The sequence below is a fragment of the Musca autumnalis genome, unplaced genomic scaffold (genome assembly GCF_047663935.1).
Source record: "Musca autumnalis isolate F117 unplaced genomic scaffold, ASM4766393v1 scaffold_1, whole genome shotgun sequence".
NCBI lineage: Eukaryota > Metazoa > Arthropoda > Insecta > Diptera > Muscidae > Musca > Musca autumnalis.
Window position 1 is genome coordinate 189,498,902 of NW_027411644.1, and position 18,065 is coordinate 189,516,966.

General features: G+C 34.6%; 1 protein-coding gene across 1 annotated transcript; it reads left to right on the forward strand.

The window, feature by feature from the left end:
* Positions 1-10,409: 10,409 nt before the first annotated feature.
* Positions 10,410-11,330, forward strand: LOC141389992 (uncharacterized). The gene has a single exon (XM_073962380.1). It carries the CDS (start codon positions 10,410-10,412, stop codon positions 11,328-11,330), a length of 921 nt encoding a protein of 306 aa, XP_073818481.1.
* Positions 11,331-18,065: the final 6,735 nt, after the last annotated feature.

Consider the following 18,065-nt stretch of genomic DNA (forward strand, 5'->3'; position numbering starts at 1 on the left):
CAGCGCGTCGCTTCTGCCATTTATATTATGGCAAATGCGTGTATAGCTAATATCAGACCACATCCCGATTCTCATTATATTTGAGAATTGCAACGAATTTGTGGAGTGATAAAAGCGGTCATTGATTAATTACAATAAAGACAACTTTCTTTTCTTCCAGTGTCTAACCCACCGCCCATGCAGGGAGAAAGGATAACAAAACCATTATACCACGAGCCGCCAAACTCTACATGCTAACATGCAATGGAGTCCCAATTTTCCAACAGCAACTGCGGGTCTAGCAGGAAAAAGATACTAGATCCGCCCTTTGTCCGACAAAATCAACATCGTCGTCAACTATCGTCGCAGAGAGAACACACAGTAAAGAGTCTTACAGGCAGTGATAAGTTTGGTCGAAAATCGTCAGTTTTCGGGAGCCAAAATCGTCAAATCGGCAAAATAGTATTTCAAATCGTCAAAAAGTCGGCAAATTTTTGTGGGCTTATTGAGTACAACACCGCCCCAACACTCACTTGCCGCTTCTGGGATGTTTGTGGAACAATCATACCATATTATTAAGTACATAAAAATCGTTTCTTTAAAGAAGAGACTTTTAAATGTTGAATTTTTTGGCCAAAAAACTACCCAATTTTTTAACAAAGTTTGAACTTTAAAAGTCTACCATTTTAATACCCTCCACCATAGTATGGAGGGTATATTAAGTTTGTTTTTCCGTTTGTAACGCATTGAAATACTCATTTGCTACCATATAAAGTATATATATTCTTGATCAGGGTAAAATTCTGAGTCGATCTGTGCTCGTCCGTCCGTCCGTCTCTGGTAATCACTCTAGCATCCACAAAAATGGAGATAGGACGCTGAAATTTTGGGAAAGTGCGTCTTTTGTTTGCAGCCAGGTCAAGTTCGATGATGGGCTATATCGGTCCACGTTTTGGTATAGCCCCCATATAACGGTACCCCCCGATTTACGGTATTTTGACGTTTTTAGCTACATTTTCAGACCGATTTAGCTATAATTTGCCATTTAGGGGTATTAACTGTCAAAAAATTTGTATAACAAAAGTTGTGGTACCCCGATTTACGGTATTTTGCCGTTTTTAGCTACATTTTCACACCGATTTAGCTATAATTTGACATTTAGGGTTCTTAAGTGTAAATAAACTTATATAACAAAAGTTGTGGACATAGGTTCACGTTTTGGTATAGCCCCCATATAACGGCACCCCCCGATTTACGGTATTTTGAAGTTTTTAGCTACATTTTCAGACCGATTTAGCTCTAATTTGACATTTTGGGCTCTTAAGCGTCACTAAACTTATATAACAAAAGTTGTGGACATAGGTCCACGTTTTGATACAGCCCCCATATAACGGTACCCTCGATTTACGGTATTTTGACGTTTTTAGTTACATTTTCAGACCGATTTACCTATAAATTGACATTTAGGGTTCTTAAGTGCCAATAGACTTATATAACAAAACTAGTGGACATAGATCAATGTTTTGGAATAGCCCCCATATAACGTTACCGCCCGATTTCAGATATTTTGACGATTTGAGTCGCATTTCTAGACCGAATTAGGTATAATTTGATATTTAGAGTTTTTAGTGACCAAAAAACTTATATTCGAAATAATTATGAACGTAGGTCTATGTTTTGGTATAGCCCCATATAACGGTACCTCGGTATAACGGATTTCGGTATCCCCATATAACGGATTTTCGGTATTTTGAGAATTTTACCTACAAGTTTTAACCGAATTATCTGTAATTTGAACATTTGACATTTGAAATTCTTAGTGGTCACCACACCTCTCCACCAAAAATTGTCAAGAAAGGTCGATGTATTGATAAAGCTCCCATATAAAAGTACCACCCGATTTTCAGTAATTTTATGATTTTAACTACAATATTAAACCGAACTAGCAGTAATTTGATATTTGAAGTTCTTAGTGGTCACAACACCTCTCCATAAAAAATTGTCAACATAGGTCCATGTTCGGATATAGCTCCCATATAACGGTACCTCCCAATTTTCAGTAATTGGCAATTTTAGCTAAAATTTTTAGCCGAACTAACTGTAATTTGACATTTGAAGGTTGTAGTGGTCACCACACATCTGCATCAACAATTTTCAACATAGTCCCATTTTACTTAAAATGTTTAACCGAACGTAGGTCCATGTTTTGGTATAGCCCCAAAACAAACCTCCCTCCGTACATTAGCTTTATTTTTTGGACGAACTTTCTGTAATTTGAAATTTAAAAGCCAACAAAAATTGTTCATTTCAGTTCATATTTTGGTATAGCCGACATACCTCCGAACTAGCTGTTAATGACATTTGAAGTTCCCACGTTATGTACCGATTTTCGGTATTTTGAGGATTCTAGCTACAATTTTTAACCGAATTAGGAGTTATTTGACATTAAAGGCTCCCATCAAAAACTGTCAACATATGTCCATGTTTTATTATAACCCCTATATAAGGGTACCTTCCAATTTCTAGCCCACCAAAAATTGTCAACATACATAGTTAGATGTAGGCACCAGAAAAAAGGGCCTACCGAATGAAACATTTTATGTACATTATCTGACATTTTAACGTACCCACTTTAAGTTGGGGACAGGAATGAAAACTAATTATTCCATTTTAGTTCAGAATATTTTATGGTGGAGGGTATGAAAAGTTCGTCCCGGCCGAACTTAACGCTTTTTTGCTTGTTTTAATTAATATTTTTCCAATTCCCTCGTCTAAAGACAAGATTATTAGATAGATTAGAGCGGACAACGCAAGGCGTTTTTTTAAACAGTATCTCGTAGATTGCCATTTGCCACAAAACTATGCGATATTCTTCAATAAAAAATTACCGAAGATAGATCAAAATGCGCTTTTCCTCATTAAAAAATATCTGTTAAAAAAGTCTTGTACTTTTCTTAAAAAAATATTGTAAAACAAGTGAGCAAAGGCTATAATCGGACGGAACCGATCATGTGATACCCTACACCACAACCTCTAGGAATAAGCTATGTGCAACAGACTTACACGCTGAATGTCCAGGTTGGATTCCCACGCCTGGCCACATCAAATTTTCAACGGTGGCAAAATACCCCTTAGTAATGTTGACGATATTTCCTGAGTATTTCAGCCATGAAAAACGTCTTTACAGCATCTTAAGACACGCCGTTAGGACTCGGCTATAAAAACTAGGTCACATATCAATAACCTCATATGAATCCATTGATATAAGAGAAGTCTCCGTTGTCCCAAATGGGATGTTTTTGGAACAGTTATATAAATTATAAATTTCTAAAAAATATTCGAAAAATTGGAAAATTCACATTGATTAGCCCTACCTGCTACCTCTTCAAATTGTCTTTGAATGTCAGGTTTCTTTGCGGAAAACACCTAAAATAAATATATATACAATGCAATTTGCTATGTCTCTGATATTTGATAATTTGGAAAATTGTGAGTTTATTGAAGATCTTTCGTCCAAAAATTGTGAACTTGTACCTCACATGTGTTTAATAATGCACGCAGTTTTGCACTTTTCAGGGTAGTCCATATATACATTAGGCGATTTTCCTTGCGGCAATTGTCACTTCGTAGGTGAGAGAGGGTGTTGAGAGACAAGGGGTTACCAAATATCTCACCCCTCTCTCCATCAAACTGACAATTGTCGCAAGGAAAATTGCCTAATGTAAATATGGATGTATTTCGAAAGTAGTTTATTGTGGGTATATATTGTGATATCAAAAATATATTTTACTAGCTGAACCGGGTGCGCTTTGCTGCCCCGACTGCTATAAAATATAATGGAATACATAATTATATTAACGTTTTTAATATTTTAACAAATAAATATAGGAAATATCAAGGCGTTATATATTTATTTAGGGTTGTTATGAAGCTACTACTATGGTAGTTTTGTATGTTTCAGGAGGTAACACTCCTCCGAGAGCCTTTCAGCCTATAAGTATTCCTAATGATTTAGATATATCATAATAAAACATAAATTTATAAAGTCTAGCTGATGGCCTCTGCAGCCAATGCTAGTATCTTTTTCATATTGATATTATATTTACTATAATATTAATATTATTAAATAAATAAATATAAAGTCTCTAAAAGATATGATACTTAATAGCTGTAGCCTTGGTCAATACGTAACAAAAACATGAAATCGATCGAAAATGTATATGAGAGCTATAATCCTATATGAACCGATCTCGATATAATTTGTCAAATTTATTTTTAGACCAAATCCCGTCTCACATTCCAAATTTCATTGAAATTGAACATACAGAAAATCAGCCGAAAATATATATGGGATCTATATTCAAATCTGAACCGATTTCGATATAATTTGTCGCATTTATTTCCAGAACGAATTCCGTCACGCTTTCCAGATTTCAGTGAAATTGGACATATAAAGTGTTCCAAATCTGAACCGATCTCGATATAATTTGGCACATTTATTTTTGGAACAAATCCCGTCAGACATCCCAAATTTCAGCGACGTTGGACACATATAGCGTGTTTGATGCATCAAATACAGAAAATCGGCCGAAAATATATATAGGAGCAATATAAAAATCTGAACCGATTTCGATATAATTTGGCACATATATTTTTGGAACAAATCCCGTCAGACATCCCAAATTTCAGCGACGTTGGACACATATAGCGTGTTTGATGCATCAAATACAGAAAATCGGCCGAAAATATATATAGGAGCAATATAAAAATCTGAACCGATTTCGATATAATTTGGTACATTTATATCTAGACCAATCTCGTTACGCATTCCAAATTTCAGAGAAATTGGACATATGTATATTGCGAGTTTGGTGCATCAAAAACAGGAAATCAGCCGAAAATATATACAAAAATATACAAAATCTGAACCGATTTCGATATAATTTGCCACATTTATTTCTAGACCAAGTTCAGTCACACGTTCCAAATTTTATTGAAATTGGATATAAATAGCGTATATGGTGCCTCAAATACATGAAATCGGCAGAAAATATATATAGGAGCTATATCCAAATCTGAACCGATTTCGATATAAATTAGCACATATATTTCTAGGCCAATATCCAACACACATTCTAAATTTCAGCGAAATAGGACATATATAGCGTGTTTGGTGCATAAAATAAGGAAATCGGCCCAAAATATATGTAGATGGGAGCTATATCCAAATCTGAACCAAACTCGATATAATTTGGCACATTTATTTCTAAAACAAATTCCGCCACACATTCCAAATTTCATTGAAATTGGACATGAATAGCATGTTTGGTACATAAAATAAGGAAATCGGCCGAAAATATATGTATGTGGGAGCTATATCCAAATCTGAACCGATTTGAATAAAATTTAGTAATTTTATTTCTACACCAAATTCCGTCACACGTACAAAATTTGGAGATTGTATCTGTAATAGTTCTAAAGATATTTGCATACAAAATCTAAATTTTTTGGAGGTACCTCCGGTTTTGATGCTATATCTCCAGATCAACGCTAAATTTCAAAAAATGATATAGCCTATTTTCATTCCAGGCCATGTAGCAATGTACCCTTAACATTTCAGTAAGATCTGTTCAGCGGTTTTCGAGTCTATAAGGCACAAACAAACAAACAAACAGACAGACAAACAAATTTCAATTTTATATATATAGATACCGGTAGAAGTAACTAATAATGAATAGAAATTCAAATAATTAGCATGCAAACAAATTTATAAATCCCAAAATTATTCATATTCAATTACACACCAAAAAAGATAGTATAAGTCAGCTATTCCCTCAGCCTCTGACCAAAAAAAGAAACAAACACAATAATTATGCCGTATAAAAATATATTGATTTTGTATAAAGGGTTTGCTTCAAAATACGTGGAATCTGTAGGTATCGTAATGAGGGGCAATACCAAATCAATTTTAGTAAACTAACTTCTGATTTTTGAAAAAGTTTGAGAATTATTTTTCGGATTTGTAATTTTAATTGGAGCCGGCATGGGTTTTTGGAACTTTTGGACCATTATCTCAGGAAGTATGGACTTATCCGGAAAAATTGTACCTTCCTCAAAAATATTCCAATAGACCCGATACGAGTCCTCAAACAGCACTTTTCCCAAATTTTGTGAGGGAGGTATTCGAAGGACGGGACCGATATAGTCCACATTCCAATGATACATGACTGGATGAAATAATACGATGTGTAAAATTTGGACCAATCAGAAAATCCCCTTGAGAGTTACTTTGCGGATTTGCCATTTTATTTACGTTTCTTGTTTGTTTTTCAGGGTTTCTTGGAGCTTTTCGGCCAAAATCTCTGGAAGTATGAACTTGCCATTGCAATTGTACCATCGCAAATGGGACCGCAAGGAAAATCTGCTGAAAAAAATTCAAAACGATTCGAGAGGACTCTTAAATTTCACTTTTCCGAATTTTTTTCTGCGACGGATATTGTCTTACCCCAACTATCGATCGATTGCTTACGTCGCCAGTTATCCCTCACACAATTTTTCGAAAAAAAAATTAACTTTTGTGGGGGAGGTGTGTACCTATATTGCCTATATTCCAACTTAAACTACGTTTGGGCAAAATATTACGAAGTATAAAATTTGGTTCGAATCGGTAGATCCGTTCGGTAGTTTTCGTCCGCACTAGCCAGTTAGACAGTAAGAGAGACAGATGAACGGATAGGGCTAAATCGACTCCAAATTGTCTAAACGAATTTCGTTCAAACATACTTGGGGTCTAAAACCAATATTTCGATGAGACACATCTTTGGTCCTATTTTGTTTGTATCACCTTTACCCTAAATCCTGAAGTAAAAATTGGTGGCGAGGCGACCCCATGTTGTAATATTTGTATAAAAAAATCCAATTTGACAACTGAACTGAACATTTCTCATTCATGATAGAGACAATTTGTAGCATGGGAGGATATTGTGGTTCTCTAAACAAAACCCATTATATATTAGGCAGTAGGCCCGTTATCTAGTAGACACATTTTGCACTTTGCATCAGGAGAAAGGTCAGTAGTTATTTTTACACATGTAGGCTACTTTGCCGGTATGTGCCCTCCTGGATTTAAAATATGGACAAAAAATTAAATTTGGATATTTTTCATACAAAAGTAATGGTCTATGTCACCCGCTAAATAATATCAGATCATCATCATTATGATTACACTGCAAACAAAAAACTGGATATATTAGGCTGTAACTCCGTTATCTGATCACATACATAAACATAATTGACATCAATGGAAAGGTCAAGAGATCGTCTTTCAATTATAACTCACGAGGGAAGAATATGTCTTTCAGGAACAAAAATATAAACTGTATATTAAAATATTTTCACAATTTTCATACCAAAGTTGTGGTCCATTGAACCCTCTAAATATTATCTGATCGCCATCTCAAACTGCAAGCTTCTTTTTTGCCATATACTCTTACCTTATTTAAAATTTCGAGGCGATCGGACTATTATTGCGACCTAAAGAGTAGCTACAAAATCGGATAAAAATTATGTTTTTGGTCCATTTCACCCGCTAAATATATCACGATCATCACCCATTAAAATAGCGATCTATTCTGATGTGAAACCTACCTCCATACCAAATTTTGTGACGATCGGTCCATATTTGCGGCCTGGAGTTTGATTACAGTTTATAATGGACAGACGGACACACGGACGGACGGACGGACACACATCTCAAAATCGCTTTATCTCGCCGAGATATGAAGATTGGTATACCACATTGGGGGTCTCCGACGAATATTTCGCGGTGTTATATGCATTTTTAACAAAACAAACTTATAATACCCTTTCCACATTGTGGTGTAGGGTATACAAATTACGTTTGTTGAGCTGCACGCCTAGCACGGTGCTCTTAAAGCAAATTTAAATGGAAGGTGCGTACACCTCGGAAGTTTTTGCGGATTCTGAAACAACAATGTTCATAGATGAGAAAAATCAAAAAACTAAAAAAATCGCCGGAGCGCCTTTTAAAAAAAATCGCGATTCAAGAAGGAATTTTTAAGGGTTGTTTAGGTTTTAACGATTTTGCTTGAAAAACGCAAATCCTATCTAAATCGGACTAAGACAGATATTGTAGCTATGCAAATTCTCTACAAGATTGGCCTTTATGGATTTTTCGTAGATGTTACTTTTATTGAGATATATAAGTTCAAATTGGGACAATGTATTGACTTTATCGCCTCCTTATAAAACAATGTAATGACGGCAAATTCTCATATTAAAATTATATATGACAAAAATGGTACAGCCTAGGAAAAAATTACAAAAGCCAATCTTGTAGAGAATTTTCTCTGCTACAATATTTTCTTTATTCCCAGTTTGCAAGCTAAATCCTGAAAGCCTAAGAAAAAAATCGGAAAGTTTGATCAGAACTTCTACATCTCAAAAATGGTAAAACATAGGAAAATCAGCCAATCTTGTCTTTCAGGAACAAAAATATAAACTGTACATTAAAATATTTTCACAATTTTCACACCAAAGTTGTGGTCCATTGAACCCTCTAAATATTATCTGATCGCCATCTCAAACTGCAAGCTTCTTTTTTGCCATATACTCTTACCTTATTTAAAATTTCGAGACGATCGGACTATTATTGCGACCTAAAGAGCAGCTACAAAATCGGATAAAAATTATGTTTTTGGTCCATTTCACCCGCTAAATATTTCACGATCATCACCCATTAAAATAGCGATCTATTCTGATGTGAAACCTACCTCCATACCAAATTTTGTGACGATCGGTCCATATTTGCGGCATGGAGTTTGATTACAATTTATAATGGACAGACGGACACACATCTCAAAATCGCTTTATCTCGCCGAGATATGAAGATTGGTATACCACATTGGGGGTCTCCGACGAATATTTCGCGGTGTTATATGAATTTTTAACAAAACAAACTAATAATACCCTTTCCACATAGTGGTGTAGGGTATAATTATGGCAAATTTTAGCCGCTAAATACTATCCTATTATTATCCACGATGATTGACATTTTCCTTGAGCAAAACCCTCACTTCGTGCAAATATTTATCAGTATTGAACTGTAACTGCGAGATTTGGCTTGACTGCAAAATTTAAACTGTGGGATCCCTCTGTAAAGTATGCTGTAACTCTGTTATCTGACCACGTGCATAAACATAATTTGTGACAACGGAAAGGTCAACAGTTTCCCTTTCAAATATAACTTTCGTGGGAGGAACATGTCTTCCAGCAATAAAAATATTGTCATTACACTTAAAATTTTACCACTTTTCACACAAAAGTTTTGGTCAAATGGATCCGCTAAATATTATCTAGTCTTTATGTTAAATTGCAGCCTTCTTCTTTGTCGTAAACCTAAACTTTACCCATAGAGCCGCTTCAAAATCGGACAAAAATTATTTATAAATGCACAGTAGTAGTTTATTTATAAATGCACAAAAAGCTAAAAAATAATTTTTCGCTTAGCATCAAGCAGTATATTCTTCTTCATGATCGAATCTCTGAAATAAATCGCTTGCATTTAAATAAAAAAATGGTGACAAAATTAAGCGGCAAGCGTTTTATTTGAGCAATTGTAGCTAAGCGAAAATTTTTTTTTCTAGATTTTTGTGCATTTATAAATAAAACACTGTTGCTTATTTTTTTTAATTATTTTTATTCAAAAGATCTATAGAACAATTAACATTTATGGAAAAATATAATAAAAATGTAAGTACTCGTACAATGTGTGTAGATCCAAATTGTATAAGGTTTCACGCGATTTATTTATTTTTTGTGACAATCTCGTGATTGAGGTATAGCAGCCGGCTTCGAAAAAAATGGAACGGATATATAAAGCTTAGAGTTTTGATTTGATTTAAAAGTCGATGCACAAACATTTCCAAATATGTGCAGCTTCTGTGCATTCTATTTAAAATACATTAAAATGTTTATGTTCACCTGAGAATCTTCTCAATGGATTTGTTATAAAAAATAAAGTGGCTAAAATTTAGTGTTGCAAAACAAACATAAATTTCAATCAAATTAATTTATTTCCGTTCATTTTGTGTGTGGACAATATTAAAAAACTATTTGAAAAAAAGATTCCCACGAGCGTGCCTAGGAAGATTTGACTAGCAAATAAAACAATAAATTTGATTAGTTGAGGAACCTAAGCACAATGTCACAACAATCTCTTTTTTGCTAGGAAATATTAGCTAGAATCTGAATGCGATCAATGAATATTTTATTAGGCCATTATTCAAACTGGTAATAAGTCATGTAGATGATTTTTTATTCGAATGTATAAAAGTAAATTCGATGTCAGCTTTGAATCATTCAAGTCTCACAATAACTTCTAAGACGATATTAGAACAAACGTAAAGGAAATGCGTACCATCATCATACTCGGTTGCCTTATGGCCGTGGCCTGTGCTGATCATTTGGGTCCCGATTACCATCCGGTGGATCGCAGTTATATACCACCTGGTGGAGCTGATGTGGGAGCAGCTTCAAATGTAGAATCCTCTTTTGTGAGTGGAAGCCATGGTCCTTCTTCGATTGATATTAGATCAGGATTTGGTTCTTTTGGTGGCTTGGATAATTCTGAAAATTATGCTGCTATTGAAACTGGAAACGCTGGCGGTGCTTCATTTGTGGATACTAGCTCAGGTCAAACGTCCTTTGCCTCTGCTTCTGCTCCTTCTGACTACACAACATCACAAGCCAATTATGAAGCTGCATCCAATTCAGTCCAATCCTTGCCCAGTGATGGTGGTATTGAAAAGGAATTCTATACATTTTCTGCCGCCGAAGAAGATTTCGCTCAACCTGCTGCCACAACTCAATTGGAAAACTCCATTAAACAAGGTATCCGTGTAATTTTCATCAAAGGTCCCGAAAACAATGGTCTGGAAAATGCTGTCATTAGTTTGGCTAAACAATCTGCTGAACAAAAAACCAACATCTATGTTCTGACCAAACAAGCTGATCTCTCTGAATTGAGCAATAAATTGAATGCCGTCAATGACAATGTACATCATAAGCCTGAAGTCCACTTCGTGAAATATCGTACCGCTGAAGATGCTATTCATGCTCAACATGCCATTCAAGCTGAATATGAAGCATTGGGTGGTCCCACACAACATTTTGATGGTGTGGCTTCTTCATTGAATTTTGCTTCCAAAGCTCCCATTGCTCAACCCGCTGCTACTGCTGCTACAAATGATCATGAAGCTATGATAATCACAATGGGTAATGTTGGTTCTACGTATTTGCCAGCTTCTGTTTTACGATTGTTCCGTTTGTAAATGATTACGTTATTGTTGTTGTTATGTTTGTTTAATTCCTAATCGAAAAAAATAAAAATGAAAAATATTCGAAAAACTCCTAAGGGGTATTACATCTTTAACGAAAACCATGGGTAAGTTGATATACATATTTTCTCCAATGAACGTTTAACATATAAACTTGGTCATAGCATAAGCCAGAACAAAGGAGACAAGTAAAAATTCATTTTCTGCTAATATACTTGGTTGGAAAACTCGAAAACGATATTACCATCCTACAGGAAGCTGATACCGATAAAATCTATTTCTTTTCACATCCCAAACGAACAAAAGGAGAAGCTGGTCAATGATACAATAGTGTACATAGATAGAGCTTATATATGACCGCTGTCTTGTCAACGATATTAAAACTGTTTATGCGTGTTAATTGTCCTGTTTTCAAAGAGAATAGATTTTCTTAGGAACTGATGAGTCTGAAAGACGTGGGAGTGGTTGCTGCACCAGATCAGCTCCCAGCGTGTCTCCAACATCATAGTCAGAATCATGGTCATCGCCGGAATATGAGGCACCCCGCAATCTCCCCAGTAACAACAAACGTAGCACTTAACACCAAATGTAAAGAAGAACCACAGGCCACTGCTCTGTTCCGTTTGCCAAATCCGCATACACCACATGCCAACATAGTTGAGCAACTTTCGAGGTTGCTCTGGTCTTACCCGCCTCCAGGACTACTGCAATAGTAGTTATGTAAGCGCCAGAGCATCTCCCAGCGTGTCTCCAAATTCGTAGTCAGATTCTTCGTCGGAGTATGATACACCTCACAGTCTCCGCAAGTCTCCTTCAATTCAATTGCAACGGTCTCCGTGACATATTCAGCGAAACGTTCGATTGTATGAGTCCAAAGAACATAATGCTCGCCATAAGTCAGCAAGAAACGGAGGAGCAGGAGTTGCTTTCCTAAAAATATGGGTATCAGTAAAGTTTGGGACTGCCGAGGTTGAGTTGCTTAATGTGTACATTAGTGTTATGACTTTTTTTACGACTTCATATCCCTGTATCATAGTGTGATGAGTTTCTACATAAGATTACATAAAATCTTAATTATAAGGTGATAAAACGGTGCGTCTTAAAAAACTTTAAATGAAACGTGCATACACCTGGGAAGTTTTACGTATTATGTACAAACTCTTCAAAAATTCACGCTTATGGTCCTTTTTAAAAACTCCACGATTTTGTTAATCTTTGCCTGCTGTAAAAATTCTTTAAAAAATCCGCGAATATGTTAATCTTTGGCTGCTGTAAAAATTCTTTAAAAAATCTACGGTTTTTATTCTCTTTGGCTACTGAAAAAATTCTTTAAAAATCCAAGCTTATGGTCCTCTTTGGCTGCTGTAAAAATTCTTTAAAAAATCCACGCTTATGGTCCTTTTTGGCTGCTGTTACAATTCTTTACACAATGGCTGCGGTAAACAGTCTTTAAAAACCCACGCTTATGTTAATTTTTGGCTACTGTAAAAATTCTTTAAAAAACCACGCTTATGGTCAACTTTGGTTGCTGTAAACATTCTCTAAAAAATCCACGCTTGTGTTAATCTTTGGCCTCTTTGGCTGCTGTAAAAATTCTCTAAAAAATCAACGCTTGTGTTAATCTTTGGCCTCATTGGCTGCTGTAAAATTTCTTAAAAAAATCCACGCTTATGTTAACTTTTGGCCGCTGTAAAAATTCACAAAAAAATCCAGGCTTATGTTAATCTTTGGCTGCTGTAAAATTCTTTAAAAATACCACACTTACATTAATATTTGGCTGCTGTAAAAATTTCTTAAAAAATCCATGCTTATGTTAATCTTTGGCTGCTGTAAAAATATCGTAAAAAATCCCCGCTTATGTCAATCTTTGCCTGCTGTAGAAATTACTTAAAAAATCCACGCTTATGGTCCTTTTTGGCTGCTGGAAAAATTCTTTAAAAAATGCATGCTATGTTAATCTTTGTAAAAATTTCTTAAAAAATCCACGCTAATGGTCCTTTTTGGCTGTTGGAAAAATTCTTTAAAAAATTCATGCTATGTTAATCTTTGTAAAAATTTCTTTAAAAATCCACGCTTATGGTCCTTTTTGGCTGCTGGAAAAATTCTTTAAAAAATTCATGCTATGTTAATCTTTGTAAAAATTTCTTAAAAAATCCACGCTTATGGTCCTTTTTGGCTGCTAGAAAAATTCTTTAAAAAATTCATGCTATGTTAATCTTTGTAAAAATTTCTTAAAAAATCCACGCTAATGGTCCTTTTTGGCTGTTTGAAAAATTCTTTAAAAAATTCATGCTATGTTAATCTTTGTAAAAATTTCTTAAAAAATCCACGCTAATGGTCCTTTTTGGCTGCTGGAAAAAATCTTTAAAAAATGCGTGCTATGTTAATCTTTGTAAAAATTTCTTAAAAAATCCACGCTTATGTTAATATTTGGCTGCTGTAAAAATTTCTTAAAAAATACACGCTTATGTTAATATTTGGCTGCTGTAAAAATTTCTTAAAAAATACACGCCTATGTTAATTTTTAGCTGGAGCAAAAATTCTTTAAAAAATCCACGCTTATGTTAATTTTTGGCTGCTGTAAAAATTCTTTAAAAAATACAAGCTTATGGTCCACTTTGGCTGCTGTAAAAATTCTCTAAAAAATCCACGCTTGTGTTAATCTTTGGCCTCTTTGGCTGCTGTAAAAATTCTCTAAAAAATCCACGCTTGTGTTAATCTTTGGCCTCTTTGGCTGCTGTAAAAATTCTTAAAAAAATCCACGCTTATGTTAATTTTTGGCCGCTGTAAAAATTCTTAAAAAATCCAGGCTTATGTTAATCTTTGGCTGCTGTAAAATTCTTTAAAAAATCCAGACTTATGTTAATATTTGGCTTCTGTTAAAATTTCTTAAAAAATCCATGCTTATGTTAATCTTTGGCTGCTATAAAAATTTCGTAAAAAATCCCCGCTGTAAAAATTCTTTAAAAAATCCACGCTTATGTTAATCTTTTGTTGCTGTAAAAATTTCTTAAAAAATACACGGTTATGTTAATCTTTGGTTGCTGTAAAAATTTCTTAAAAAATACACGCTTATGTTAATCTTTTGTTGCTGTAAAAATTTTTTAAAAAATACACGGTTATATTAATCTTTGGTTGCTGTAAAAATTTCTTAAAAAATACACGCTTATGTTAATTTTTAACTGGAGCAAAAATTCTTTAAAAAATCCACGCTTATGTTAATTTTTAGCTGGAGCAAAAATTCTTTAAAAAATCCACGCTTATGTTAATTTTTAGCTGGAGCAAAAATTCTTTAAAAAATCCACGCTTATGTTAATTTTTAGCTGGAGCAAAAATTCTTTAAAAAATCCACGCTTATGCTAATTTTTAGCTGGAGCAAAAATTCTTTAAAAAATCCACGCTTAAGTTAATCTTTGGCTGCTGTAAAAATTCTTTAAAAAGTCCACGCTTATGTTAATCTTTGGCTGCTGTAAAAATTCTTTAAAAAATCCACGCTTATGTTAATCTTTGGCTGCTGTAAAAATTCTTTAAAAACTCCACGATTATGGTCCTCTTTGGCTGCTGTAAAAATTCTTTAAAAAATCCACGCTTATGGTCATAGATGCGAAAAATCAAAAAACAAAAAAATCTTCGGAGGGATTTTCAAATAAATCGTCAAAGTTAATAACTTTAGGGTTTTCTAGGTTTTTACAGGTTTTCTTGGAACCCGCAAGTCCTTTCGTACTCGGAGCAGTCAAAATTATCTACAATATTGACCTTTATGACTTTTTCCTATGTTTTACCATTTTTGAGATATAGAAGCTGAAATTGGGACAGTGCATTTACTGTATAGCCTCCTTATAAAACAACGCTATCCACGGAGCGTCTTAACTAACCTTAAATGAAAACCGTTTACACCAGGGAAAGTTTTTCGGATTTTGAAACAGCAATGTTCATAGATGAGGTAACGTTATATGAATCTATACCAAATCATGGACCTATGTTAAGGATTTTTGGCGGAAAAGTTTCATGGCTACTGGGAATCTCAAATGGCAAATTAAAGCCAGTTCGGTTAACAATTTTAGCTAAAAATCAAAATACTCAAAATTGAGAGGTACGGTAATATGGGGACTTTATCAAAACATTGACCTATTTTGACGATTTGTCATGGAGAACTTTCATGACCATTGAGAACCTCAAATGCCAAATATGAGCTAGTTCGGTTAAAAAATTAAGCTAAAATCCACAAAATACAGAAAATCGGGAGGTACGGTTGTAATGGGGCTATACTGGAACATGGAGTTATGTTCATTATTTGTGGAGTATACGTTTCTTGGTCACTAGGAACTCTAAATACACGGTGCGCTCTAACTAACTTTAAATTAAAGGTGCTTACACCTGGGATGTTTTTGCGGATTCTAAAACTACAACATTCATAGATGAGAAAAATCCAAAAATAAAAAAATCTCTGGAGGGATTTCTAAATAAACAGTTCTAAACAAAGTTCACATTTTTAGGTTTATCTTAGGTTTCCAGGAGTTTGCTTGGAAGCGGCAAGTCCTATCGAATTGGAACTTGCCGTTTCCAAGCAAAATCCTGAAAACTGACGTTGGAAACCGCAAGTCCTTTCGTAATCAGACTAAAGAAAGTGTTGTAGCTGTAAAAATTCTCTACAAGATTGACCTTAATGACATTTTCGCAGGTTTTAACATTTTTTGAGATATAAAATTTCAAATTGGGACACTGCACTGACTGTATCGACTCCTTATACAGTTATACAGTTAAAACCTGCGAAAATGTCATTAAGGTCTATCTTGTAGAGAATTTTTACTGCTACAACACTTTCTTTAGTCTGATTACGAAAGGACTTGCGGTTTCCAAGAAGACCTGTAAAAACTTCCATGGTGTAAGCACCTTTCATTTAAAGTTAGTTAAGGCGCACCGTGTTGTGTAAGGGGTTCTGTGATACGCAGGCTTCGTTTAGTAATATAAGCAATATTAGAACAAAATTTTCAACATTATATCATTACAGGGCTGCTAACTTTTTTGAGCTTTGGTGGAATTTTACCAGAATGAGTCTAGTGCCAGCACACGGAATTGGACTCTTTCTGGTACACTTGTCGTTATAGGTCCACGTCTTCATATAACCCCATAGAACGGTACATCTCGTTTTATTTATTTTAAAGGTTTCAGAACAATATACCACCGAAATAGCTGAAATTTATTAATTTTCTCGTTTAGAGTTAAGCCTGATGATCGGAAATTTTTTGCGGGTGAAAAAGGAAAGCCAAGGACTCGAACCCCCACAATCACCAAATTACGTGACCTGGTTTGGCTGTTTGTTGAGCAGCTCTTCAGACGTATCGACTGTGGAATGGCTTCTCTGTCCTAGAACTTTCGTTTTTGAAATGCAAATGTGTTTTATACATTAACCGATATTTGGTATTTAGTCTTCGTTTGGGGTTGTAAAATTTTCCACCTGAATTTTGTCAGCATAGTTATTCTTATAGCCCCCATAGAATGATACTCACAGATTTTCGATATTTGTTTAAGTTAAGGCCCCATGCACAGTATGGAAAAGAGTGCCAAAAACAGTTCTAATCGAGCTACCGCCTCCAAAATTGTAAACGTAGGTTTATAACAAGCCAAAAAGATAGAAAACCATTTTTAGTGGATGTAGGTCCATATTTGGGTATAGCTCCCATAGAAAGGTCCCGCCCGATTTTTGGTATTTTGACGATTTTGGCCAAATTTACCAACAAATACGGATGTTATTTTGCATTTTGAGTTCTGAATGAATAATCTACCTTCTTGAAAAAAATAGTCAATATAGGTCCACGTTTAGGTGTAGCCCCCATATAAATGTACCTTCAGATTTTCGCTATTTTGGCAATTTTAGCGAAATTTTCCAACTGATTTGGCTGTAATTTGGCATTTTGAGTTCTGAGTGAACCAAATACTTCCATGCAAAAAATTTTCAATATCGGTCTACGTTTAGGTTTAGCACCCATATATATATATATATATATATATATATATATATATATATATATATAACGTACCTCCCGATTTTCGAAATTTTGACGATTTTACCCACATTTTTCAACAGATTTGGCTGTAATTTTGAATTTTGGGTTCTGAGTCATCAGTAAACCTCCTTGCAAAAAATGTTGAGTATAGGTCCATGTTTAGGTATAGCTCCCATATAAACGGAATATTGACGATTTTATAGGCGTGGTATAAGAGGGATAGCTTAGCGGGTGGCAGATGGGGGCAGCTGGACTTGTTTTTAATCGTAAACTGGAGTCTATCCCCTACATTAAAAAGATCGAGACTCACAAATGCTCACAACATTAGTAAAACTCAACATAAATTAATAGTAATTATATTAAAAATAGCAGAAAATGTAATTTATAAAGAAATTATTTTTAATGAAGTTAGAAAAAGAATTATGAATTTGTTTTGTCATTGAAACATTGTCAATGCCATCACCTATAAGTTTCATTTTGAAAATTGCACATTTACCTCTCCAACTTTTTTATAATTTTACTCATCAGCTACGAATGCTTTGCGGATGTATTTTTCGTTTTTAAGGCCCTCACATACAAATCACAACATCTTCGACTTAACTTGGCATATAACCGCTGTAAATTTACAAACATAATGATGGATGTTAAAAATTTGATATGTTCAGAGGATATTTATTTCAATCGCAATCAAATTTGTCACCATCAATTTTTCGATTTTTGT

Bases quoted from the DNA above. Each gene is read 5' to 3' on its own strand.
- LOC141389992 (XM_073962380.1), top strand. From the start codon at position 10,410: ATGCGTACCATCATCATACTCGGTTGCCTTATGGCCGTGGCCTGTGCT.